We start from the raw sequence: 26,511 nt of genomic DNA, 5'->3' as shown, positions 1-26,511 counted from the left end.
TGGTGGGTGCATCCTAACCATACAATGGCACTGTATTCCATAGCCAAATATGTCCACCTTGCGTGACTCCTGCGCTTGAGATTGCTTAGTAGTGGGAGACCGAGTAATAGTGTTGCGTGAGGGGTTGCGAGTATTCTCCCCCTTGCGTGCTCTATTCCTGTTAAGTTATATTGAATAACTGGGGCTGCGAGCACATTCTCCCCTTGAATATTTTGTACCTGGAAAGCATATCCAATGAGTGATTCCGGATTTTTGGGATTTTATTAATTTTACGCCTTTTATGTATCCTATCTTTTTTATTTTTTTTATAGACAGCCACTGATCGTCTGTCCCTTTTGTATCATGTTGATAATATGTTGGTGATTATTTTCTTGTATTTTATTGTTGTATTGGTGATTTGTGTATTAATTGTCTTTGCAAATAAAGCACTTGAAATTGACAATGGCACTGTGTACCTGAAGAATGTGGTCATATTATTCCAGTATCTAGCACATGAGGAGGGCTGCTGCGAGGGATTATGCATCCCTAAGAAAAGTGCCATTTTTATAACCTGCCTAACTTTGATGCTAAACTTGATGTTTTATGGCCAAAGTGTCAGGTCTCCACCATTGTCTCCCTGGAGGTGGGCCATGGGCTGCTTGTTGCAGGGTTCGAAATTAAGATTGGATAAAGAGGAGATACAAGCAGTTCCTGGGTATCCAGCATTTGCCAGAAACCAGGAGCTACCACTGGGGAGCAAGGAGCTAGTACATGGCTTTACACAAATCTAACTTGCACATCAAATGTAAACATATAATTGTGTCATTATTTAGAACTGTGCATGCTTTCAGTGTTGTATGGATGTGTCCTAATGTACCGTAATGTTTACTTATGAATTCTACCAAACGTACAGAGTTCGGCAGCAGTTGGCCTGGGAGACAAAAGTAGCTCCTGGTTCCTGTTGGTATCGAGCTAACCAGGCTTTTTTAGGCTACAAGGAGGAGCTAAATACCTCCTAGCTCCCCTCCTTATTTGCTGTTACTTACTGGTTGTATGGAGTCGTTTCTACACTTCTGCAGCTATTTATACAGCACTCCAAAAATAGTTTACAGCCAATCAGGCAACCAAAAGTATATGGCCAAACAACCAATACTGGTACAAGTAACTGGCCATATCGTAGCAGTGCCTGGCAAATTCCTATCTAAGACCTATGTGCAAGGCGGAACGGTTGGCTTAGACAATGCTGGTTTTTTGCCAGGGCTTCAGTGAAGGACACGCAGAGTGCTTATACGTTAAGTGGCTGAAGCCAGATCTGGTTAAGACTGTTTTATTACACCAGTAGCGCATTTAAATCTCTGATTAAACCATTCATTCTATGAAGACTGCTTTGAAGAAACACTGCCAGGCACTTCAAGTGCAAAGTTTGGGGGAAAGGCTTTAAAGCAAGCTCAAAGAATTCTGAGGAGGTTGTGTTTTTGCAGTGGGGAAAGACAGTAACTGGGTGGGAATGTCCATAGGGGTTAACCAGGCCATGGGCAGTCACTGTGTAGGTAAATAACAACACAACCCCTACAAGGTTTATGTCTCTCCTCATGTGCCATTTCCCCTGAGCTGTACTCTAATGCAATAGTTTGGGCTCCCCCTGCCCCGTATAGCCAAACTTAAAAAGCAGTAGTCTCCATTGTATTCTACATATAGGAATGCAAACTAGAGCAAGTAGATGTAAAGGTTCTTGGAAGCGAAGAAATAGTTGTTGGGACCCAGCACAATATATAACGGGGCAGGCTTTTTAATCGAGGTAATCATGATGCATGTGATGTGAGGCCAAAAAACAGAAACGGATACATATAAACTGTCTAGATTAATACTAAGACGAACCAGTCGGCATTGATGTTGAAAATACTCATTTGGTGCTTTTTTTCTTCTTTTTCAATAAGTCGGATTTTGCAAAAGCATTTCTTCTGGGAAAGGTCTGTGGAATACTGCAATGCAGAGACCTGCACTGTCACAGTACGGTATAAATAAGCTAAGCAGTGAAAAGGGGCTGCACCTGCAGACCACCCAAAACGCTAACCTGCATGACTCCACACTCCGAAAACACGCGGCTGCATTAATGAGAGGAGAGTGTGAAGCAATGTAGGATTGTTGGTTCCTAAACTTCATTGGCATGTATAAGCACGTTTACATTACAATCCCAGACTACATTTCGCACGGATTCATGTTCAAGGGTGGGGGAGGGAGCAGCACCTATCAAGAAAAGAATACATTCGATAGAGCTAAAAAGTCTGCAGCCTGAGTTTGGTGACTAAAGCCCTTGTAATCACAGTAGAAGAAACAAATATTTGGCACATACGTCCGACAAACAAGTTTCGGTAGGATATTCAGTTTTGTTCTTAAACATAAACGCGGTCGATAAAAGGGTCCCTGTTTTTCCCTTCTAGCAACCAAACTATGGAACTCGGGAGGCACTTTCCGGATTCATTGCCCATATAAACAAAACACCAAAAACAAACTGTGCTAAATAAAAAGAATAGAGATTCAAACCTGGTGACCAGACTGATCTACCCCCTCAGACTGCATGGGATGTTTTGCCACATTTTACTTTGTTTTTATAGGTGCCCGTACCCCTGTTCTGGCCTTCCAGAAGTTCCCTCACCATCCTCCAACTCCTATTTTACTACCCATCCTCTTCTCTACCAGCACCAAACCTAATGGCGTAAAATGCAGCAAAACGTCCTGCCACAAAAAGCGGTCAGTTGTCTGCTGTCAGTGGGGTATGTGACAAACTCAATGAAAGCAGGCATGAGCATCACGTGCTCCTCTAGATGGCAAGATTAATAATTTCACTCAGAAATTCTTACACTTGAGGTTTGAGTATTCAGACAAGGCCCTCCTCCCCAGCTGGGGCGAAGATGAATAGATAGTCCATTTCCCAATGTAATGAATGTGTGACTGGTCCCCGAGTGGTCGAAATGCTGTTCCCAGTTCTGATGATGTCGGGTATGGGTGTTCTGGTCACTCTCACAAACACACTACTGATCACAACAAATGAGTCATCAGCTTTTCCCTCGTTTTCAGGACTATTTTGGGATAAGTATGTAGTCAATAATTGAGTTGGACTGAACGTGTCAGTATGTTTGTCTCATCTAAAGAGTCAAAGGTTGTATTTAGCAAGTTGTGGCTAGTAGACTTTTGTTTTATGACTGTGTCTGAAAATGTATGGACCATTTGGGTGTTCCCAACAGCTTCTTTCCTCCAGGGCATCCTGTGAGTCGCCGGTCCTGAGGGTTTCAAGCGGTAGCTGTAACTTCTCCAGGTTTTTCAGGGACATCCATCTTTCTTGATAAGTACAGTTTCTGTTTTCGCTGGATGCTTGCTGCTTGACACATGCTTTTCGTTGGGTGTGTCCTTCTTTATTTCAATCTTTTTTGTTTTTCACAGCATTTGAAGTTCTTTGTTTGGGCAGGCTGATGGATGTTGGTTGTATGAAACATCAGAAATGTATTGTTTTGTCACACTTTGCAGTGATAGCAAGTCAACTGAGGATGAGACTAAAATTATTTTCCCACAGGACATAAACCTATTATATCTGACTGTTTTTTTTTAATGAATGTCTGATAATTCCTTGGCATCTGATAGTTAAAAAATGGGTATTTCTGTTCTTGAATTGCAAGGTAGATTCACCAGTTCTGTTTCTTTTGTGTAGAACTCCTTCAAAAGATAAATAACCTGATTGCCAATGGACAGTTCGGAAGACTCTTTGCTGTCGTTCAGTTTGCTAGTCGGCAATGGAAAGTAACCAATGAAGACTTGATTTTGCCGTATGTCAATTTAGATGCTGCTTGCGGAGACAGAATCCGATTGGAAAAGGTGTGTGACCAAACCAATACAATATGCAATTATTTAAATATTCCCATTCTTACAAGTGAGGACAGTATTCACACTTTCTGCTTTGTACTTGACCTCCGTGTCTGTTCGGAGCACCTGCTTACAGATGTACTGTTGTGCACCTTGTAGTGAAAGCAATCTCTAAGCTTTGAGTGGCGGTGCAACAATCCACACAAAGTCTTACTCATTACTAGTCAATTCTTTAATTCAGAATTTAAATATTGCATAAAAGTGAACATACAAATATGTACAGCACAACAACAGTATTTTTAACTGATACCATTACACATTTAAATTAATAACAAACTTAGTACCACTAACATTTAGACACAGATTAAGCCCAACATCTCATAAAAATGTATACAAAAATCACAATACGTTGTCAGCAAATTTTTCTTTCAATTCTGGTGTAAGCTTAGTGTAGTAGTAATGCAAACATTTCAACACTGCACATGTTTGCGCACAGATGTTTTAATCCGCATAACCCGGTTTCTGATCCTTACACATTGTGTGAAGTAGACACAGATGGTGGGTGTGCATAACATGCACCACTACCTTGGGAAAATGTATTTGTTGCATGTGTAAGGACAATGACCAATTGACCAAACACTTTTTGTACACTTTCTTTAGGTATTGCTTGTTGGCAGTGATGACTTCACGTTAGTTGGAAGACCTCTTCTTGGGTAAGATATGTTGAGGTTCTAAGTTGTGCGCTTAGAATTAGTAATGTTAAGCAATTAATAAAGTGGTCCCTTTAGTCCTATTCCTGAGAAAAGAATATCTTCTAGAAAAGTAAGCAGTTCTGGAATTCTTGGTTGCCGCAGAAATACTCAGAAATGTCATTCTTCAATTCCCTGTTTTCTTTATATGTTTATCTCAACCCAATTCCCCTTTTATTGGTAATCTCTTATGGACTTTATGGATTGTGACAAGGCAGTAAAATACATCAAAAGTGAAATTTGCAATTCATTGGAGCTAGAAGGGTTTGAGTTTGGTAGAATGACGAAAATTCCAGTGGATGCCAGTGGTAACGGTTTGGGAGCAGTTTTATCGGAGGTAGATGAAGATGCAAATGAGAGAATAATTAGTCCTGCATCGAGAGCCATTTCAGACACAGAAAATAGATACTCAGTGATCGAAAAAGAGTTGTTGGCTTGTTCTTGGGCAGTAAATTACTTCAGGAAGTATGTGTGGGGAACTAAATTTGTTATTCAGACAGATCATAAGCCTTGAATTGAGGTTCTTACAGTCAAAGGAATGTGTAGGGCCTCGCCGAGATTAGCAAGACTTAGTCTTAAAATGCAGGATTATAACTTTTCTGTGAAGTATGTGCCTGGAAAAAGGAATGTTGTAGCTGATTTTTTGTCGAGATTACCACTAGGAAGTAAACAGATGGTAGTAGAAATGGATGATGAAATGGTAGCTGTTGTGTTTGAGGTCACATCCAAGGATGATTGGATTGAGGAGTTGGGCAAGGATGATGAGCTTCAACAAATTGGCGAATACATAAAGTCGGGATGGCCTGAAAAGAAGGCAGTTCAGGAAATGTGTTTGAGATTTTGGGAAGTGAGGGATGAATTGTCTATAGAGGATGGATTTTTGGCAAGAGGAGACAAATTGATTCCACCACGCAAGTTATATGATGAACTTATTGAAAAAGCACACCAGGGTCATCCTGGTATTACAGGCACGAAGAATAACATAAGATTAAAATATTGGTGGCCAGGCATGGATCTTATGGTAGAAAAAATGGTTAGGAATTGTTGGCCATGTCATAACAGCGATAAAAGTTGTAGAATTGTAAGGTCTAAGCCTATTGACATTCACAAAGGTGAAGCACCATGGGAAATGGTAGGTATTGATATTGTTGGACCTTATGGGAAATTAATCGATGAGAAGAAGTTCTTGATAGTATTAGTTGATTACTATTCAGGATGGCTGGAAGTTAAAGCAGTAAATAAGATTGCTAGTCATGAGGTTGTGAAATTCATAATGCAAATTTGCAGGAGGGAAGGATTCCCCAAAGTGATAATGAGTGACAATGGGGTCCAATTTAAAAGCAAAGAGATAAGAGAATTTGCCAAGAGATCAGGAATTGAATGGAGGTTTTCAGCTTTATATCATCCCCAAACTAACGGGTTAGTGGAGAGATGTAATTGCATAATTGTAGAAGCAGTAGAATTGGCGTTGAGTAATAATTTGCCAGTGGATGAAGTACTAAAAGAGAAAGTGTGGTGTATCAGGATGGCTATCAAGAGGGGAATGAAGGTTTCCCCCTTTGAATTGATGAGAGGAAGGGCACCCAATAATTTGCTTAATCCGGATTGGGTTAATCGTAGGAAATTGATGAAAGATGGTAAGGGAAGGTTGTTCAAACATCAAAATGAACACGATATATCTAGTGGAGAACCGTCTATCGGTGAACCTAGGTTGAGAATCTCACCGGGAGACTATGTGCGGATTAAGTTTGGTCGTAGTGTGAGGAAGGGCGACTCTAAATACAGCAGACCGATTAAAGTTATACAAGTGTTCAGAAGAGCGATTAGAGTTGCTGGGGGAGCAGTATGGAATTTGGATAGAGTAAGTAGGTGGAGATGGGGAGGCAAAAAAGAAGGATTTCGGCGTAATGGAGAAAAGGAAAGAGCAAATGATTTATTTGGAGATGAAACCCTATGTAGAGGGGAAGATGTAAGTGAAATAGGCAATGGTCATAGAGATGCGGTGAGACAGAGTGAAGAAATGGATGTGAATGTGCAACAAAGTAATGATGCATCTGGACATTAATTGATAAGAGGTTCAAGAGAAAGAAGGTTACCATATTGGTCCAGAGATTATGTGATGCATAGGGAAATGTATATTGTACAATTTGTTAATTTTGCCTATTACATTCACAATCTATTCCATGCAATGTGTTTAGGTGTGTAAACATACAAGTCTTCTAAATGTTCATTATTGGTTAATTGAGTATGTGTTTTAAACATCGTTGTTGTCCTTTTATTTCGTTTCTTTTAATGTATCTTATTGCTATTTTAAATGTTTTCACTCAATATTTATGGGGGGAGGATGTGTAGCATTCTATGGTAGAATGTAGTCCTGCACTGCGACCAACATGGAATGTTTAGGTTAGAAATAGCCAGGGTTCCAGGTCAGTTGTTGAGGTTCATGTAGGAGGTGGTAGCAGTGCAGGGCGCCGGTTCTTTATATATGTACAAATAAACTTACTATTGAAAGAAGTCATTCCGGCTCCAGAGTTACTTCAAAAACCTTTAAGGAGGATAAAGCTATGGCTAATGAGAAAGGCATTAAAGTGTTTTTGAACAGAGCTGCTGTTCTGAAATTGGCACAACCTGAAGATGAAAAGATGACTCGAGATCCCTCTGAAGCTTTACTCAGGCTGGGAAAAGTATAAACTGGCCCCACACCTTGGCCAGAGAATACTGAGCATTTAGGGTACTGTCATTGCTGTTTTTCAGACTTGAGCGCTATATGAATTCCCTGGTAAGCTGCCTGTATCAACATTTATTTTAATGTACATTTTTACTATTTGACGGTCTTTAAAATGGCACTGGGCTGTCTCGGCCGTTAACAGCCTTAGTAGCACACAGGCTCGAAAATAGACCGTACTGTGTAATGGAGCGTGGGGTCCATGGCTGCCATTATTGCTGTTTAATTTGCCTGCAATGCTGAAGATTCCTTCGACGTAGCATCATTCATTTTGAGGAAAGGACCCTGTGCCATAATGAAGATCACGTAGACGCTGGAGACTTGCATGTACAGGAAGCTCTGCGAATCTGCTCAGGCTAGATGTGCATCAGATCTCGGGTAGGAGCGGGGACAAGAGCTCCGGTCGTAATCTAATCAGTGGCAGATTGGGGTTAAATAGGATGGCGATATGACTCATAAAGAAAATCTGCACATTCCAGCAAGGCAAGGTTGATGATTGTCGCTCTGTTCCTACCACATGTTTGGCGCCTCCGGATTGAAGGTGATGCAGGATTTGCTGAAAGGGCCTGATGATGGTTGAAATTAATGCAGGAACTTTTTGTTAACTGAGAATTCGGCAGAGCAGTAGCTCCAGGATGGACATGAGGGAGGGGGTTTGCCTTAATGTTTACATTTATATTTTTACCTTTTAAAATTTGCAGCCGTCAGGAGGAGAAGGAATATTTGCTTATATGAAGCGGGTCATGACTTTTAAATAAGCTTATTTAACATGATTTGCCTTAATGTCTGAACTGGTACGGACTGATCGTTTATTACCAAGACTACCACTGCTTTGGCACAATTTGTAATGGCTGGAATATATTTATGAATGTATTTATGAATCGCAACCTTATAAAGCATGCCGCAAATGTTATATTTATTGCCCGTATGTCTTTAGACTAAGAGGGACTGGAAGTTGGGAATGCCAAATGAGATTGTTAATCAAATGCTCCTAGGAATCCATAGAAGGTCTAATATTTAATGAGGGATTCTTTTTTTGCATTGCCCTGGAGTCAAATGCAGAATTGTTTTTACTGATTATACAGAGGTGGTTCCCATTAGCCACTTTTTCATTTGGTCTAATCATCTTTTCTTGCAGGAATTAGATTGTTTCACGGTATTGCCGTTATTGCCCCTGGGCGCAATGACTTCAAGTTTCATTATACTATGTATTTGCAGTATGTAGTTTGTATGTATTTGAAGAAAAAAAAAAAGAAGGGAGGATGAGGTGGACGATGTTAAGCAATGCCTATTTTTGTAACTGAATTTTGCATTTGAAATGAAGGAGGGCTTTGGGACTTTAGGATGAATGTGTTTGTAATGACTACGTGATAAGGTATGCAGGAGGTAGATGTATGTAGTCATTGTATGGAAGTACAACCTGCATAAAGATGATACTATACAATTGATCGAAGGCGTGACTACATTTGCTGAATGGGATACATTGCTTGCACGAACTTACATTGAAGTGTTTACATCTGCATGCCAGATTTTCTAGCCTGAGGCAGGGTAAGATGGAACGAGCTGAACCAGGCATTGCGTACATATTATAATTCAGTGCCAAGTCTACATTATAGCTTGACATAGGATTAAGGATGCACTGTTGGTTTGTAATAATGCAGTATGAAAGGCAAATAAATGTATATTTGAATGCCTGGGACTAGAGATGCGAAGACTGAGGCGGTCTGCAAGCTTGGATGATGAGAGGAGTACGCTGAAAATGTTCACAATATTTTTAATACGTTAATGCTCATATAATATTGAGCACTTTAATATTACGTCCTGCCTGGCTACTAGGCCGAGAGGTTGTTGGCTCGACCATCACAAGAGCCAAATAGGGGATTGCTAGCATTTAGTGAAGGCTTGAGATTTGAATAACAGAGGCCGTTTGGATCGGGTGGAATCATCTATTGAAGGGCATTGTCTGATATGCCATGTAGGGCTGGCTGTGGACACATGTTAATTATTTGTATCTAACAGGGAGGGGGGCTGGGTGGAGAGTGTTTAATTGTTAAGTTTGTTATCCGCAGGTTGGTATTTCAACAGTCCACAGTTACCTGAACAGGGAGTGGAGTTTTCCTTTTTTTTGTTTTTTGTGTGTTACTCACAGTATTTATTGAGTATTTCGCCTGCTTAGCGATAGGAAGAATGTCCGCTTCAAGTAATGAGATGCCCTTTGTCTCCTGGAATGTGAAAGGGATCAATAGCCCATTAATGAGGAAACAAGTTCTTAATCATCTGAAGAACCTAAAAGCGGATGTTACCTTCTTGCAGGAGACCCATCTCTCAATTGAGGAGACTGCTAAATTACAGAGAGGATGGGTAGGTCATGTTTACGTTTCCTCATTTAACACACGCTCAAGAGGCGTGGCGATACTGATTTGTAAAAATCTGCTAGTTAAGTGGTCTCTGAGCAGAAGGACAAGGAAGGTAGAATGGTCTCACTTTTAATGTGTATCCAAGGAGAGAAATTTACACTTTGCAATATTTACGCACCAACTGTAGATGACAGATCCTTTTTTTAGAATGATTGCTCAATCATTACAGGACCAGGACTGCAATAATATAATACTGGGGAAAGACTTTAATGAATGGATCCACACTTTAATGGATAGAAGTAACAACAGTATGTTGAGGGAGAAGAATAATCAGCGACTGCCTTTAAACGATCTGATTATAGAGCATAATCTAATAGGTACATGGCAATTGGAACACCCGTCCGATATGGACTATATCTTCATGTCAATTGCCCATAATACCTATTCATGGATAGACATGTTCCTGACAGCTGGTTCGGCTACTGCTTACTACAAAGGAGGCGCGATTAAAAACATCCATTTATCAGATCATGCGCCTGTGGAGATTACTATGGCCCTGCAGTTTTCCACTCGGGCGATCACTATGGAAGTTAAATACTTAAATTCTAGAGGAGGAGGAAATTATTGACAAAATTGTCAAGGAGGCAAATTCTTTTATTCAAGAGTTTTACACCGGGGACATGAACCCTGGAACGGTTTGGCAGGCTTTTAAAAGCACCTCCTAATTGGTTTATGCAGCAATAGGAAGAATAGAAATAACAAGATTGAGTGTGGAGGTAAAGATTAAGAATTTGGAAAGGGAGTTGATGCTAAATCAGGATGATGGAAAGGAGTGAGTTAAGGCGGCTAAAATGGGAGCATAATAAAAGAATGACGGAAAAGAAGAGTATATGCTTTTTTCGAGTTAAGTGCTCATACTCTGAGAATGGAGAAAAATGTTATCCCATTGCTGGCACACAAACTAAGGAAACAAGAAAAGGACAGGGCCATTCCATGTATTACAAAGACAAATGGCACCATTACGTTTGATCTGAGTGAAATAAAAAGTATTCCATAATTTCTATAAGGAGCTCTACTCTGAGGATGCTGGTGTTTTGGGAAAACTAGAGGGGTTTGGACAAAAATTGGTACTTCCAGGACTCTGCGACGCTGATAAAGCAACTCTGGATGAGGATCTCTCAGAAGAGGAACTAAAAAAAAAATCAGTATCCAGCCTCAACTCTGGTAAATACCCTTGGCCAGATGGCCTGCCCATGGAATTTTACAGAATAATGCCTATCTCGGTTATTGAATTGCTGCGAGACATGTATAAGACTTCTACGACTACTGGGATGCTACCAGGGACAACTCGACATGCTTCAATTTCATTGATCGTGAAAAAAGATAGGGACAAGACCTCTCCTTCAAATTACTGACCAATTAGTCTGATAAACACAGACAATAAGATACTGGCAAAGACATTGGTGGAAAGACTAGCAGCAATATTACCTAGGCTGATGCACTCAAACCAGACAGGATTTCTTAAAGGAAGGTACGCCGTAACCAATATAAGGAGATTATTTCAGACTATCACACAAGCGAATGACGCAGAGGATGACGTGGCAATCTTCACATTGGACGCAGAGAAGGCATTTGATCGGGTGAACAGGAGTTTTTTGTTTGAAATAATGCAAAAAATGGGGTTTGGTAAATCATTTTTAAGTTGGGTTAAGACTTTATACACGAACCAGACCGCTGAAGTGTCTCCAAATGGAGTTCGATGAGAATCATTTGGTCTAGAACTGAGAACTCTGGTTATGTGCAGATGACTTGCTTGTGCTACTTAGGCACCTAGAAAACTTGATGCTGGCTCTGATGGAACTAATTGTCAAATTTAATGCACGGTCGGGTTATACAATTGTTCTAAATCGGAGGTGATGCCTCTTTCAATTAATTGTGAAAAAGATATGATTGTGAATTTGGGATTTAAATGATGTCCTGAGTGAATTAAGTACTTGGGAATCTGGCTGACAAATAGGCTAGACAAGGTGATGGCAGAGAACATGAAGGAACTGCTATTCGGTCTACAAATTGATCTAGAAAGGTGGAAACCATTGAATCTCTCCTTGTGGGGGAAGGTAAACGCATTAAAGATGAATTCAACACCCACAATTATGTATGCTTTTAGCATATTGCCTTTACCGGTTTGGAGGAAAGTGTGGTTGGTTTTTGATTATTTGATGCAGAACTTCTTATGGGATGGTAAGCCTCCTCGCATGAAGTTGTGGAAGCTTCAATTATCAGTGGACAGAGGTTGCCTTTGAGTCCCACATTTTCAGGCCTACTACCTTGCTTTTGCGGCCAGACACCTGGCGCCGCTATTGAACTCAGAGCCAGGTGAATGGGCAAAGGCAGAGGCGAGCCTGAATGGGGTGATTTTGTCGACAAAATCTGTACGGACTGAGAATACAGCACTAACCACCGAATTTCTAAGGGCTTTATGGAAGAATCTCCTGACGCTTCTAGGAGGGAATGCTTTGAAACACCTTGATTCTTCAATCTGGAACAACTGAGCTGTGAAAAACGGGAAGAAAATGCGGTTTTGGCCAGAATGGTGTTGGGGGAGGCGTCCAGTGGATAGGCAACCTTAGAGCAGGTAGTAAATGGCGCTCGTTTGATCAGCTGAAAAATATATGGCAAATTCCAAACTGTACAGCTCAAGAATTTCACACATTAAAATGGGCTATTGGAGATATATCGGAAGTAGGAGAGATTGATTTTGTTGGGCCATAACACGCTTGAAAAATAGCTCTGGAAATTCTGTGACATTACTGTGTCAGCACCTTAGGCAGGCTTGTGATTTTATTAACTCATTCAAATGATATGCAAGTCCCTGGACAATCAAATCCATTAGTGCTTTGGTAAAATAGTCTGAAGCTCGGAGTGAGAAATCTGTCTTATCAGTGGTCTGCATACATGCTTCCAAGTTAATGGAGGAGGTGTTGCAATAAAAGTTGTGTTTGAAATCATAACTTGAATTTTCGACAGCGAGAAAGTCCTTTAGCATTTCAGTGGAAAGGGCACTCAAATTTGCCATAGCAATTTTCCTTCAATCAACCATCATAGACTGAATTATGTTATCTTTCCTTGAAATATCAGGTTTTTGTGAGTATGATACATTATTTTTTAAAAAAAAGGATATTTTATTGAGGCCTGTGCAAATGGTCCAATTTAATTTCTGCATAGTTTGATAAATTGTGCACAATATTTTCCCAATTTCCTGTCATTGTCAAACCTTTCATTTAAAAGAAAATAAAAAATCTTATTTTTTTTTATTGTAATTTTTAGTTTATGCAAACTTTTATTACAAAACAGAACACAGAAACGAGAGGCACAGAAACACTATCCTTCCCATCACTGTGGTTATTCACATCATTTCTTCATTCTGTAAAATCTTTTCTAGAAAATTAATCACCGCACAGGTTAGATGGACATTATTACTTGAAAGCATCATGAACCACCACTCATCAGAGTTGTCATTTATAGGAGCATATTCCCCTAGAAACAAGGATCGCTCATTTACTAGCTCTTCACATTGTTATTAAGTGTTTCAAGGATTCTTCGGTGGCCAGACAAAATCTACAGATGTTATCCGTTGTATTAATGGCATGCCTGGTCCAGAGCACAACTTTTATATGGTAAGCATTTAACCGAAATCTCAGGAATTTATTGCGGTGATATCTCGATGGAAATCGCTTTAGATATTTTGGTAAGTAATTTAAACTATTTGCAGATATCCCTAAGTCCAATGAAGTCTTCATATCAGCACAAATTTCTGAGTTCTGTATCCAACTCCACTGGCATGGCTTTTTATGGGCTAGTTGCGGTGTAGCCATCCCCTTTTCCCACTTGATGTCGGCAGAGCCAAAGATTAGTTTTATTTTATTTACCCAACAGCTCAGCAATCCTTCATGTGGTCGTTATGTAGTTGCTGTCAAAATTCTGTATGCAGGCGCAGGTTCGTTCAAATGTATTTTCCTTACAGTTGCAATTGATCGCCATAGCACCGTAGCGTATAAGGAATCGAGACCAAGCTCGTGTCTAATTGCTTTTATTGAGACATATGATGGGAGACTGAAGACACGTCTCCAGAACTTCCCCTCAAGTGTGTCCCAGCACTGAAAGCTCAAATTCCACCCTGCTTCAGAACCAAAACTTATCGCTGGGACGACTTTCTGTTTATAGAATGTCAACACTGGAATTGTTGTAAATTTGCCATATTCCATATGTATGCGGGCTCCCTGTAGTGCAAAGCCGTCCATATACGATTTTTTAGATCTAGCAACCAGCCTGATTCTCTTATTGAATTGGTAAAGAGAATTCCTAAGTAACAAATAGAAGAATCATTTTCTATGTTCTCATGACCAATAGACCACTTAATTGTATGGTCTTTCTTGGTTAGCACCTTGCCAATGGTCAGAATCCTTGTCTTTTTTTCATTTATTGTTGGCTCATTTACTTCACAATAAGCTTGAAATCTGACAAGGAGCCTCTGTAATCCAAATCGTGTAAGGTCCGTTAACACAATGTCATCAGCATAGATTGCCCAACTGAGATGTTGCCCATTCACTTTTGGAGGAAAGCATTTGACATCTCCAAGTGCTGTCGAAATGTCTGCGATGTATAATTTGAACAATAATGCTGCCAATGGGCAACCTTGTTTCACACCCTTATTGGTAGGTATTTTGTTTGATAGCTCACCCTGGGCATTCCTACGCACACACATTGTGGTGTTTGAATGTAAGGCTATCACTGGATGTAATAACGATGGTGGACATTTCCACTTAGCCAACCTTTCCCATAATTTGGCTCGATTTATTGAGTCAAAAGCTTGACGCATGTCAATGAATGCCAGAAAAAGCTTTGACTTTTTCTTCAGCGTCTCCAATTTTAACAGACTCAGTATTAGGAGGTTTACCTCAGTCCCCACACCTTTGATAAAATCTGTTTGTCTACAGTCAGTCAAACCTGCACCATTGGCCCATCTCGTTAGTTTGTGTTGTAGGCAAGTTGTGAAGATTTTTCCAATGGTATCAAGAAGAGCAAGCGGGCAATAATTTGCTGGGTGGTCCTGACTGCCCTTCTTAAACACTGGTAAGACAACCGCTGTTCGCCATAAGCCAGGTACTTCTTTCACTGTTGCAATTAGTTCAGACAGGTATGCGATAAAGCAGGACCATTGCTCTTTTTTTTCATTCAGAATGATATTTGTAATGCCATCATGCCCTGCAGCGCTAGAGTTTTTTAGATGTTGAATTACGGCTGCAATGTCTTCAGTACTCTCACGTCCCAAATTTCAATACATTCAGCTGTCTGGACATTACCACCAGAGGGTGTAGTTCCAAACACTTTGAGAAAATGTTCTTCCCATTTCGTCCTCGAAATTCCGTTTGACTGCATCACCTCTTGATTTAGAGTACCTTGGTTTAAGATCTTCCAAGTTTCTCTTGACTTGTGATTCAGGATCAACTTTAACATTTGTTCGCCTCTTTCTTGATCCCTCAAAAAGAAAAAGGACTTCAACCAGTTTCTATATCTCAGCTTCCTCTTTTTAATTTTTGAATCTACATTGCATCTCTGTTGTCTCTTGAGCTGTCCTAGATCTTTACGTAGCATCTTTTTTTCGTTGTGCACAGTGCGGCTAAAGACATGTTTCTGAACTTGAGACGATCATGCTCCTGATTTATTTATGACACGAAATTTTGTTAACATTGGTGCAAAAATTATTTTGCTTCTTGGAGACAGGCTTCCCATCCGAAAGTTTTGGGAAAACTTGACTAGTTGTGCTGCATTGATACTTAATCTGTTCCCACTGTGATTGACTGCGACGGCGGTCTCATATACCCCCTCAGGAGTAAATTTGTTGCACATCCAGGATAAATGCAGCGGATCATGGTCACTGTTGGAACACCTATAGATTTCAAGATCTTCGATGTCGGCCCACACGTTATTTGAAATCCATATGTGATCTAAGGTTTTGTGCGTAGGGCCACAGTTCCAGGTTGACTTGGGTGGATAGTCACTTTTCGTCATCCCATTCAGCATTTCACAATCACGGGTTTCCATGGCTCCCTGCCATTGAAGTCTTCTCTCTGTATTAGAATCAAAAGTTTCTTTTGTAAACTAGTTTGTTTGGCTGATTGTCATCAAACCATGAGCAATTTAAATCGCCACATATGATTATCTGGAATTTGTAGCATATCAGCAAACTATCATCTATGACTGATGTTATTGCTTTCAAGTAGCAGCAGGTCGAAATCATCTTCGGGTTCCAGTATGTATTGACCAGAAGTAACATTTTTGGATCATCAAAGACAGTTGGCTTAAATTCCATCAAAATCCCTTGGATAAACAAATTAGACATGTATGTTTTATTTATTACCCAACCATAAGAATTGTTCAGCATTATTAGTAACCCAGAGAATGGCCGACCGAGCTGATTTTTCCCAGCAGGATTTAGTAATATGGAATATCCATCTCTCACCGGTGGTTCACGCAGCCACGTTTCTTGTAGACACAGAGCGAAGTTGTTTTCTAGGGAAAAAGGGAGCTCTTAAAAGAGATGGTTAAAGCCACGTGTATTCCATGAAACCAACCCGCAGAGAACCTTTCCATTATGCAGGTCTAGTTACTTCCGATGTTGCATGTCTACTTTTGTTCCCAGTTTGGTCTGGGGGGAGATGTCAGACATTGTAGGCTGTATTTTAAATACCTCCTTTAGTATATCTCTCCTCTTTTCATTTGTAGTCCGGAAGTCTTCAACCGAGGACGTGCTCTCTAATCGCTGTTTATTAATCTCTTCTTTCTGGAATGAAACCTCAAATCCATATGAGAGAAGTTCATCTTTCGCTGACAGTAGTGTTTTTTCTACTGCTTGCGAGCGAATATGTAGTAATACTTGATCGGAACAGGTCTCCGATATATATTCTACAATTAGAATATCTTCTGACGTGATTGTGCGCAATGATGGAATTACGTGGAGTAAGCGCAACACATTGCTTCTATTCAGATTTACTTCATTTCCATCAGGAAAGATATTTTCAATCCGAACTTTCCCAGACGCACCTTTTTGGGCGTAATTTTTTTCAAAGCGCACGTGAGGTTGCTGAACAGTTTTTTTTTTTTTTTTTTTTTTTTACCTTTGCGCTTCAGTTAGTCTTGGATTTAAAGTTATATTTGACTGGTTTCTTTTTTTTGGTGCCACCTTTGGTTGAATATTCAGACTCCTTGAGACTGTTTTAGGGACCAGAGTTTGAACCACATCTCCTTTGGGGATTTGTTTCATTTTACTTTTATTCGCTCTGCATCCGCAAGGCGACTTATTTGATAATTCAGGCACAGGAGTCAAAGCACACGAGTTCGCTGTGTGGGAACCCCCATTTTCCTCTATTAAGGATTTGTTGCCATCGTCGATAGAATACGTTGACTAATCACCAACATCCAGTGACTCCTTTATTGTCTCAGCTGATTTTGATTCTGAGCCAGCCTAAGGCTTTTTTTGGATTTATTTCCTGTCGAGCAATCAATCGTTCGGCTTTCTTCGAATCACCGTCTTGAATGGATTTATCTACTAAGGGCGCTTGTGCCTTATCAGTGGACACTCGCTGAAAAAGGCCCAATTTGCGTGGTATTGACAAATTTTGTATGAATTGCTTGGTTTTTACAGGATTTTGCTTTTGCCGCCGTTTATTTGCAGCTACCTTCTGCCTGTTATTTACATCGATTTTTTTCGTAGATAGATCCAATGTCTTTGCGCTACCCAGAAAAATGCCAAAGGTATTGCACTGATTTTCTTTTGTGTGCACTTTCGCTGCTGGCAGCTGAGAAGAGGTACTAGGCTCCACTGTCACAATAGGTGGGGTCTGTTCCTGAGTTTTTTCTCCTGACTTGGCTGAATCATCGGTTGCAACAGCTGTTACTGATGCCTTTGCAAGTGCAGCCTGTACAGGTGGAGATGAAGGCTGAACAGTGGGTCTCATCTCTTCTCGTAGAGTGACTTTTTTGTCAAAATGTACTCTGGCATTAACGTGCTGACACCCGATTTTTGTCCAGATGGCAAAACCATTTCATGCATTCAAGAATGGCATCCATGAGGTCAGCAGAATTGGTGTGCTATTTCATTGCCAGATCGCCTAATCTGTGTTGCCATTGCAATGATAGGTTTACCTCCATTTCACTCTTTTGTTGTAATAAAGCGTAACTGTGTGTCAGGTCGGACAATTTGTTGTTCAAATTAGCCAGCAGTGCACCTTGATCTCTTATAGATTAATTCAGGGATTCATACAGTTTTACAAAGGGTACCCGTGCCAAAGATGTGGTAGCTAACACACTGTTGTGTATCTGGATTGAGGCAGCCACTGATATGTTTGCCTTCTGGGCACTTTCCGTGTCTTGCTCTTTGTGTCTGATCTTTATGTGGCTGATTTAATAGATCTTCATTAGAGACGGCTGAGTCGTCTCCATTATTTTGTGACATCTCCGGTGTAGAATCATAGCAATGTTGGTGCACTGACAAGTTTGCTAATCCTTTTACACCATGAGAATTTGCATTTACTTGCATGTTTTTCAGCTGCGTGGTGCTTGTTCTTTCTCTATTTTTTGTGGAAAAGCGAACCTCTGCAGAGCGAACACTTTTTAAAGATGAAATTGAATCCACGTCGCTCAAGGCGGTATTTTTTTTTTAGCTGGTTGTGTGAAGCTTTTGACCAGTCAGTCTTTAATTTGCAGATAATCTTCAGTCAAGCGTTTGGTCAAGCGAGCTTCCCGCTCGACAACGTCGAAACTCGATGTTAGTTGGTCTGATGTTTTTCTTTGGGTTAGATCGGTAACTGTGGGTTTTGCTTTAAGTAAATCAATTTGGGGGAGGTTTGGTGCCTCCCTGTTCGATGTAATAGCACTGTTTCTCTGCGAAGCGGCCGGTCCAATCCCCAGAACCTTTAGGCTATCATCCGACTCGCTGTTTAGGCTGACTTTAACATTGGAGTTAACAGCCGCATGATTGATTGGTCGTGCCTCATCTCGGCTGTCGGGAAAAGCAAACACCGTCTGCTTGAATTGAGATGGTGAGTGGATGCCCACACATGTACGAGGTGTATTCGATGTTATTGACAGTGATGCCAATACATGGTCAGCAGAATTCAACGTGGACACGCTTTGTTTTCCGGCCACTAGTTCAACCTGCGTTGGTGATACATAAAGTCCCACAATGCATTTCATTTGTTCATCTTGAAGCTGAGGGTCGAACAACACTTCCCTTTGTTCAAAAGAGCTTGTAGGCACTTGTATTTCCAGTAATTCTACGTCTGTGACGTCGAACGGAGATTGGAATAGCGTGGGATCAATGGTTATATTATTTAGGGGTTCACATCTTAAGTCATTTCCATTGCCATTAAGGGAGATGACATCAGTTCCAGGTAAGTCAACATGTGATATTTGTGGTACCTGTGGTGTGGCCCCTTCCTCCACGATGGTGTTTAAGTGAGCTGAGGCGAGGGACTGTAAAGAAGGCACGGCTGACTGGGTGCAAGTCGGTAATAACATTCCAGCGCTTACCTCAGCATTTGTCTTGGAGGTCGAGACAGGTCTGGAAGCTTTGGTCAATATCAACTGCCGGCGCTCAAACAACGTTTTTAGCAGTGTCTGAGGGCCCGGCACCACCATTTTGCCGCTGTTGACAGTCTTCTTTGTTTTCACCGGCCCTATCGCCGTCCTGAGGCGGACTGGGCAGACTGGGACTCTACGGGACTCCGCGCGGCGCTCTGCGCCAGCAACACCTATTTAAGGTGGAGTCTACCAGTTAAAGGGTCAGTATAACACAGTTTAAAGAACACAGGAAGCAAAGCACTTCATAGCAGCAGCTCCTCTCAGCAAAGAATCCTGGGCAGACTGGGACTCTACAGGAATCTTATGTTGTCATGGGAAATATCTGCAAATTAATGTGGATTTTCAAACTCGAAAAACATTAACGTGCCACAGTCCTGTAAAGCTTGTTATAAAAAGAATCCTGCAAATGCACATTAGCTGGCTAAATTCGCAACGAACAAATGCACTCTTGATTGTTTTTCACAAACAAAATCCTTGCTCATTTTAAAAAGCCAGTAAAATGGCCACCTGAGTCTTTATATGCTGTGCATCCCTGTCGCAGACATGACGGATATCTGTAACATTAGCTGTTGTAATGTGGTCTTAAGCACCCAAACAGCTGTTTTAGTACCCCTTCCCCTTAAATTAAGGCCAGAAATGAAGTTTCTAGGGCTTGTGATGAAACGCAGGTATTCATCCCTTCTGCCGTAGTGTGAGACTCCCCCCTGTGAGGCTAGGGAGGTAAAGCCCACCCTTTAAGACCCTCCATAGGAATCGAGGCAAGTGGGCTCTCCCCAGGAGAAACTCCCCCTTTGGGGACAAGGACTCCCATTCCTGTGAGGAACTCCCTGACGGAACTACCATGGCTGTGTATTATGGGACTGTCTTCCATGGAGAATATTATGGAGCCTTCAACTTTGGCTCAAGGCAATGCAGGAAGAAATCTGTTTGAAAAAATATGGAAAATATCCCTTTATCTCAACATGTGTATTTAACTGTGATGAGTCGGAGGAGAGGAGAGGCCAATATGAAAGGGAAGCTCCCTGACCTCACCACGTCTTGTGGAGGCCAGTCAAGGTAGATTGCAGAGCCCGCGACTTAGTAGGAAGCAGAACAGCAGATTGCGAGATGCTGGAATCCCGGTGTACAGGACTTGAAGGAAAGTGGTACAAACCAGAATAGAAAGAGAAGGTACTTGGTAGTGTCGCAACTACGCATACAGAGTGGTGAACAGGATGCCCAAAGAACCGTGCAGAGACTATCACTATGGAAAGTCTGAACGCCTTCCAAGCACCAGCATTTGCAGATGGTAGATGTCTGATGGCGAGCAGAAAAGGGGAGACCGGGTAACAGCAACGAGAGCGAGAAGCAGTAGCCGAGCGAGGACCGAGCCCTGCACCTGCAACCCTTCCCCACATCACAAGAGGTACCAGGGGAAAAGCAAACAGCGGAAGGCCACCAGGGAATCATTATTTACATGAAGCAACTTGTCCCAGTCTTAAGGACGAAACCATAAAGCTGAATGGTTGGAAATGTGAAAATCGAAGGGAACATATAATCCAGTAAAGAAAGACCAGGAGTATATGGAAAGAGAAACACCCTAAAACATATAACAGGAACGAAAAGATAAGACTCACAGAGTATATAAGAAATCTAAGTCCCTGAGAGAGTACAATTGACAAAGAAAGCCTAAAAGGGAATGGAGCTAAAGATACTTTTCAAAAGCATCAACAGAAAGCTTGTGAAGAACGTGTATGTGACACCAAGAAGAGGAGAAATGTTTGTAGGGCAATCTTTACCGGGAGAGGACCATAGAAAGGTCAAGAACCAAATGTTTTCTTGAAGAACTACAAGACCTAATAATAAAGACTATCAGAATGAACTATACTAAGAAATATATAGTATAACAAGAAACAAAAATGTCCTCAAAATGTCAGACTCCTTCTTCCGACCCACCATATACGGTGTCAGACGTTGGGGGCCTGTGCTGCTTACTATAGTAAACTCGAAAGCCAGAGCCCCTACAGTAGCCACAGAAGAGTCCATAGTCTTTGACTTTCAAAGCACCAAAGAAATAGTCATCCCTCCAAATGAGAGATGATTGATACCCATGGGATTCACTCTTACCGCACCCGAGGCACATATGTTAGACCAACCTGAAACTCATGATTTAGCCTGGCAATATGGTTTAGATGTTATGACCGGATTCATAGACCCGGACTTCCGAGGAGATATCAAAGTTCTGCTGCACAGTAATAATCCCTATACTGTTAAAGAAGGAGAGAAAATTGCCCAAGGAATTCAGGAAAAGACCGTGTTTCCAGTTACCCAAGAAACAAGAGTTAGGAAAAACAGAAAGGGGTTCAAGTTTTGGAGAAGCTGCCTTTCTCCCCAGTAGACACCTGTCGGGAGGAAATGGAGGAAGTCGCTCCTCAACCAAACCTACCCTTTGCCCAACAGAATGATCCAGCTCCTGCTGATGCCTTCAGTAGGGTAACTACTGAGGAAGCTGGACGTAGTCACGCAGGACCTTTCTTCTTTCTCAAGAAGGGTTTGTTATACAGACAAGAGTTGACCAAAGATTGATCAGCAGGAACACAATTGATGGTTCCCCCAAAGCCATAGAAGGGTCATTTGAGAATTGGCACATGCCCACTTGACCGCTATCTATCAGGGGGTGGGTAAAATCCAGTGTCAAGTTATTCCCTGGCCGGGGGTTTTCACAGATCTTAAAAACTATGTATCGGCGTGTGACATCTGCCATAAAACAGCCACCACTCCCGTACTAATGGCACCCTTAAAACAACTACAGATCATTGAGGTTCCTTTCTGAAGGATAGCAATGGACATAATAGCTTCACAAGAAACATCCAAGTTGGGCAACCACTACATTCTAGTAATTGTGGACTATGCCATTCGATATCCTTTCTCCTCTTCTCCTATTAATGGTGGCACCCGCTGGTATGCCCTCCTGGCCCCCTTCCACTCCTCTAAGGCCATCATTAATGTATACGCTAATGGGACCGTCTTGGTCCAAGGCCCTCAGGCCAACCTTCACCTCTTTGATAGACGCTTCCCACGCCTCATCAACTTCCTTTCCTCTCCTGCTGTCCCCCCTGCTCTGTCCTCGGCTACCTTGCCTCTACCCTCCCTCCCTGCCCCCTCTCTTGCTCCTTCCTCACCTCCGCAGGGCGTACCTCTGATTTGTACCCCTCCCCGGAAGTCCTTCAAGGTTGGCAACCTTCTCCACATTGCCACTCTTAACTTTCGCTCTGCCATCAAACATTCCTCTGATATCTGTCGCCTTCTTGAGGAACTGGACCTTGACGTCCTCGGTCTCACTGAGACATGGTTCACGGCCAGCTCTGTTACCAGCTTTGACACCCTCCTACCTGACGGTTACAAGATCCTCTCCGTGCCCAGGCCCAACCCTGCTGGGGGGGTGTGGCCCTTGTCTTCCCTGAGTGGATTCCTGCCACTGTCACTCCTACGCAGACCTACTCCTCTCTGCCGACTCTCTCTCTCTCTCTCTCCTAGACAATTTCCTTACCGTGGCTATCTATCGGCCACCTGGCCAAATTTCCTCCTTTCTCTCCGAGTGGGCGGACCTCTCCTCCTCACTCCTGTCCTCAACCACTCAACTCCTCTTTCTCGGAGACTTCAATATCCACCTGGATGCCTCCTGTCCCCCTCTGGACTCTTTCGCGACCTCTGTGACTCTCTCTCACTCTCTATTCTCCCGTCTGGGCCGACTCATTCGGCAGGGCACACCCTTGATGCTCTGATCTCTTCTGACCTTCCCCTCTCCGTCCCTCTCTCCACTCCTCTCTCCTGGAGTGATCACTTTCTCCTATCCTCCCACCTCACCGTCCCTACCCCACAGGCAAAGCCACCCTCATCACTGCCACCCTCCTCGGTCATCCGACCCATGAAGCGCGTGTCAGTTGAGGCTTTCGCTGCCACCTTCTCGCCTCCCCCTGCGGCTGACTCCCACCCTGACACAGCCCTCTCTAAGCTCCACTCTGCTATATCTGATACTCTTGATATCCTTGCCCCTGTCATGAGAATCCGCCTGAAGCCCAAAGCCAAATGTAACTCCTGGTATGACTCGGATCTCGTCACCCTAAAACGCAAGTGCAGGGTGGCAGAGAGGAAATGGCGTGCTTCATGTTCATCCTCTGGCAAACTGGCCTTCCGCCTGCTCCAAAGGCAATACCGGCTCTCCGTTCTCACCAAGAAGAAAGCCCTTATCCAAGCCCGCATCTCTGCGGCATGTAACAATTCGGCCGAACTCTTTAAAATCTGCAAGGAGCTGGACAACCCTGCTGCAGTCTCTACCTCTGCTGTCCCCTCCCAGGCCCTCTGCACGGCACTGGCCTCCCACTTCATCTCTAAAACTCAGGACATCCTGTCCTCACTCTCCTCCCACCACCTCCCTCCCTCTATTCCCTGCTCTTTCTCTGGCCCCTCTGCAGCCACTCCTACTCCCTCCTTCTCTGCCTTTCCCCTTCTCTCCGCTGACGAGGTTTCCAGACAAGTCCGATCTATGAAAGTCTCGTCCAAAACAGGATCACCCCTGTTCCTCCAAAACTATCAAGGACCACATCGACTCCCTGGCTCCTGCCCTGGCTGACTTTTACAACCACTCCTTCGCCTCTGGAATCTTCCCATCCCCCCTTAAGCACTCCTTTGTGCACCCTCTTCTTAAGAAACACGCTTCCGACCCCTCCTGCCCGGCCAACTATCGCCCAATCTCCATCACTCCCTTCCTGGGCAAGCTCCTGGAGAAACTGGCCATCTCCCAGCTTAATCTTCATGCTGAATCTGTTGGTAGTCTTCATGACCATCAGTCTGGCTTCAGAGCTGCCAGAAGCACTGAAACTGCTCTCCTCAACATCCGTGAGGACCTGCTCTCGAACCTTGACTCCAACACTCTGTGTGTTCTCATTTTGCTCGATCTCTCTTCTGCCTTTGATACTGTCACCAATGCCATCCTGCTCAACCGTCTCCGTGATAACCTGGGTATCACTGGTCAGGCTCTGGTGTGACTGACCTCTTTCCTCTCCAATCAACCCTCCCAGGTCCAACTGGGGTCCTTCCTCTCTGACATTTATTTTCTACCTGTGGTGTCCCCCAGGGATCTAACCTCTCTCCCTGGCTGTTCAACCAATATCTGGCACTCCTTGCCCACTGCATCGCCGCTCTCTGCCCCAACTTTCAGTGCTATGCGGATGATACCCAGCTCATTTTCAGGCTACCCTTGGCCTCCTCCCCTCCTTCCCCCATCTCTAACTGTCTGTCTGCTATCCAGGAATGGTGTGCCACCAACGACCTCTGCCTTAATGCCAGTAAGACTGAGATTCTACTCATCAGCACACCCACTCCCTCCTTCCCTGCAGCTCTCTGGCCGGCCTCTCTTGGCCCTCCTCCTACCTGCAAGGCAAAAAACCTCAGAGTCATCTTCGACTCCACACTCTCCTTCTCTCCTCGCATATCTGACGTCTCTAAGAAGTCACACTACCAGCTGCACCTCCTCAGAGGTAGTCTTCCTTTCCACTCCTTCCCCCAGAAGTTCACTGTCTCCCGAGCCCTGGTTCTCTCGAAGCTGGACTACTGTAACAGCCTCTATCTAAATCTGCCTGCCTCTACTCTCCGCCCTCTGCAATTTATCCAGAACAGGACTGCGACACTTGTCCTTGGCCTCAAGCCCAGGGATCATATCCGTCCAGGACTGAAATCTCTACACTGGCTCCCAGTGGCGGCGAGGATTAAGTTCAAAACCCTCTGCATTGTCCACAAGGCCTTCTGGGGCCTGGGGCCTAAATACCTTCAACTCTCTCTTCCTAAATATCTTCCTTCTCGAGCTCTTCGCTCCTCCGTCTCCAACTCCCTCAGGGTCAGCCGCTTCTCCAAGCAACGATTTTGGGGGTAGATCTCTCTCCGCGGCAGGGGCCTCCCTCTGGAACAGCCTTCCTGCCTCCCTGAAACTTGAGGGGAACCATCTCTGGTTCCGGAAGCACCTCAAAAACTTCCTCTTTGCTTCTGCCTTCTCCCCCCCTCTCCCCTGCTAAATTCTTGACTGAAACTGCACTCAAACCTGCAACTGGGCCACTCTCCACTTGCACTGGCTCCCTGGCAACCCCTGCACTGCGGGACTGTCTCTGTATCCCGACAGACCCCCTTTCCCAGCACTTATCTGCACTTAAATTGCACTTGCCACCAGTCTGGCCCTATTATTTATCTGTTCCACTACCCTGTACTGCACTCTCCCCCCCTCCCTTTTCCCCTTGCACTTTTCCCTTCACTCCACCCATGCACTTGCGCGATCTGAATGACACTTGGCCTAGTAGGATTGTTGTCTGTCTTCCCTTTGTTTCTCCCCTCCCTGCCTCGTCGTGCCTTGAAACACTTGTGTATAGGCGCGTTACAAATGCCATATCATATCATATCCAGAGGCATTTCCACTTTGTAACACGCGGCAACAGATATTGGAACTTTTTGTCTGGGGTTGGTTTCATGGCCCATCTAATGAAAGAGGTAGGAGTTACTTAGCATCAAAACACTCCGTCCGTCCGTCAACCACCTTCAAGCTGATGGGTTAGTAGCTTGTTTAACCAGACCCTAAAGAAAATCCTACAAAAGTTGGTAGAAACCGACAGGTAAAATTGGGAGATAATGAAACCCTGGGCACCGTTTGGAGTCCGGAAGACCCCTCAGACTTCGCTGGGATATTCCCCCTTTGAGTTACTATCTGGGAGGGAACCTCAGCATGTTCTGGATATGTTAAAGGAACCTCGGAAAAGAGAGGGGAGGCCATTTTACCCATATCACAAACCGCCCCAAAAATTGCAAACACGCTTGGCAGCAGTAAGGGAGATTGTAAAAAGACATCTAGGTCCGGCCCAAGAGCATAATGGGCATGCTGTGACTCGGTTCTTTTCTATCGGTCAATCCGTTCTAGTGCTTCTTCCAACATCTGACAAGATGATTTCCAAGTCGCATGGACCATATAAAGTACTAGACCCCTAAATTATTTGATCTCTCAACCTGATAGACGTAAACCAAAAAACAAGTATGCCATGTTAACTTACTGAAGGAGTGGAAGGTAGATCCCAGTGAAACTACTACGGTCACTACAGTCAGAACCTTTAAGGACAATATTGTTTCTCTCACTTCAGCCTTGGGCGATTTCTGTGATCACTCGTCCGCCACTGGATCTTTC

General features: G+C 43.1%; 1 protein-coding gene across 1 annotated transcript in view; it reads left to right on the top strand.

The window, feature by feature from the left end:
- Positions 1-26,511, top strand: part of MRPL21 (mitochondrial ribosomal protein L21) — a 279,597-nt gene that overhangs the window by 118,616 nt on the left and 134,470 nt on the right. Inside the window, exons 4-5 of the mRNA XM_069624128.1 lie at positions 3,686-3,849; positions 4,498-4,550. Coding sequence (XP_069480229.1) covers positions 3,686-3,849; positions 4,498-4,550 — 217 coding nt within the window. The remainder of the gene's footprint in view (positions 1-3,685; positions 3,850-4,497; positions 4,551-26,511) is intronic.

This window comes from Ambystoma mexicanum, chromosome 11, assembly GCF_040938575.1.
Source record: "Ambystoma mexicanum isolate Mex_15411 chromosome 11, UKY_AmexF1_1, whole genome shotgun sequence".
NCBI classification, from domain to species: Eukaryota; Metazoa; Chordata; class Amphibia; order Caudata; family Ambystomatidae; genus Ambystoma; species Ambystoma mexicanum.
The sequence above is the reverse complement of the archived record's forward strand: the minus strand, read 5'-3'. Positions and strand labels throughout refer to the sequence as shown.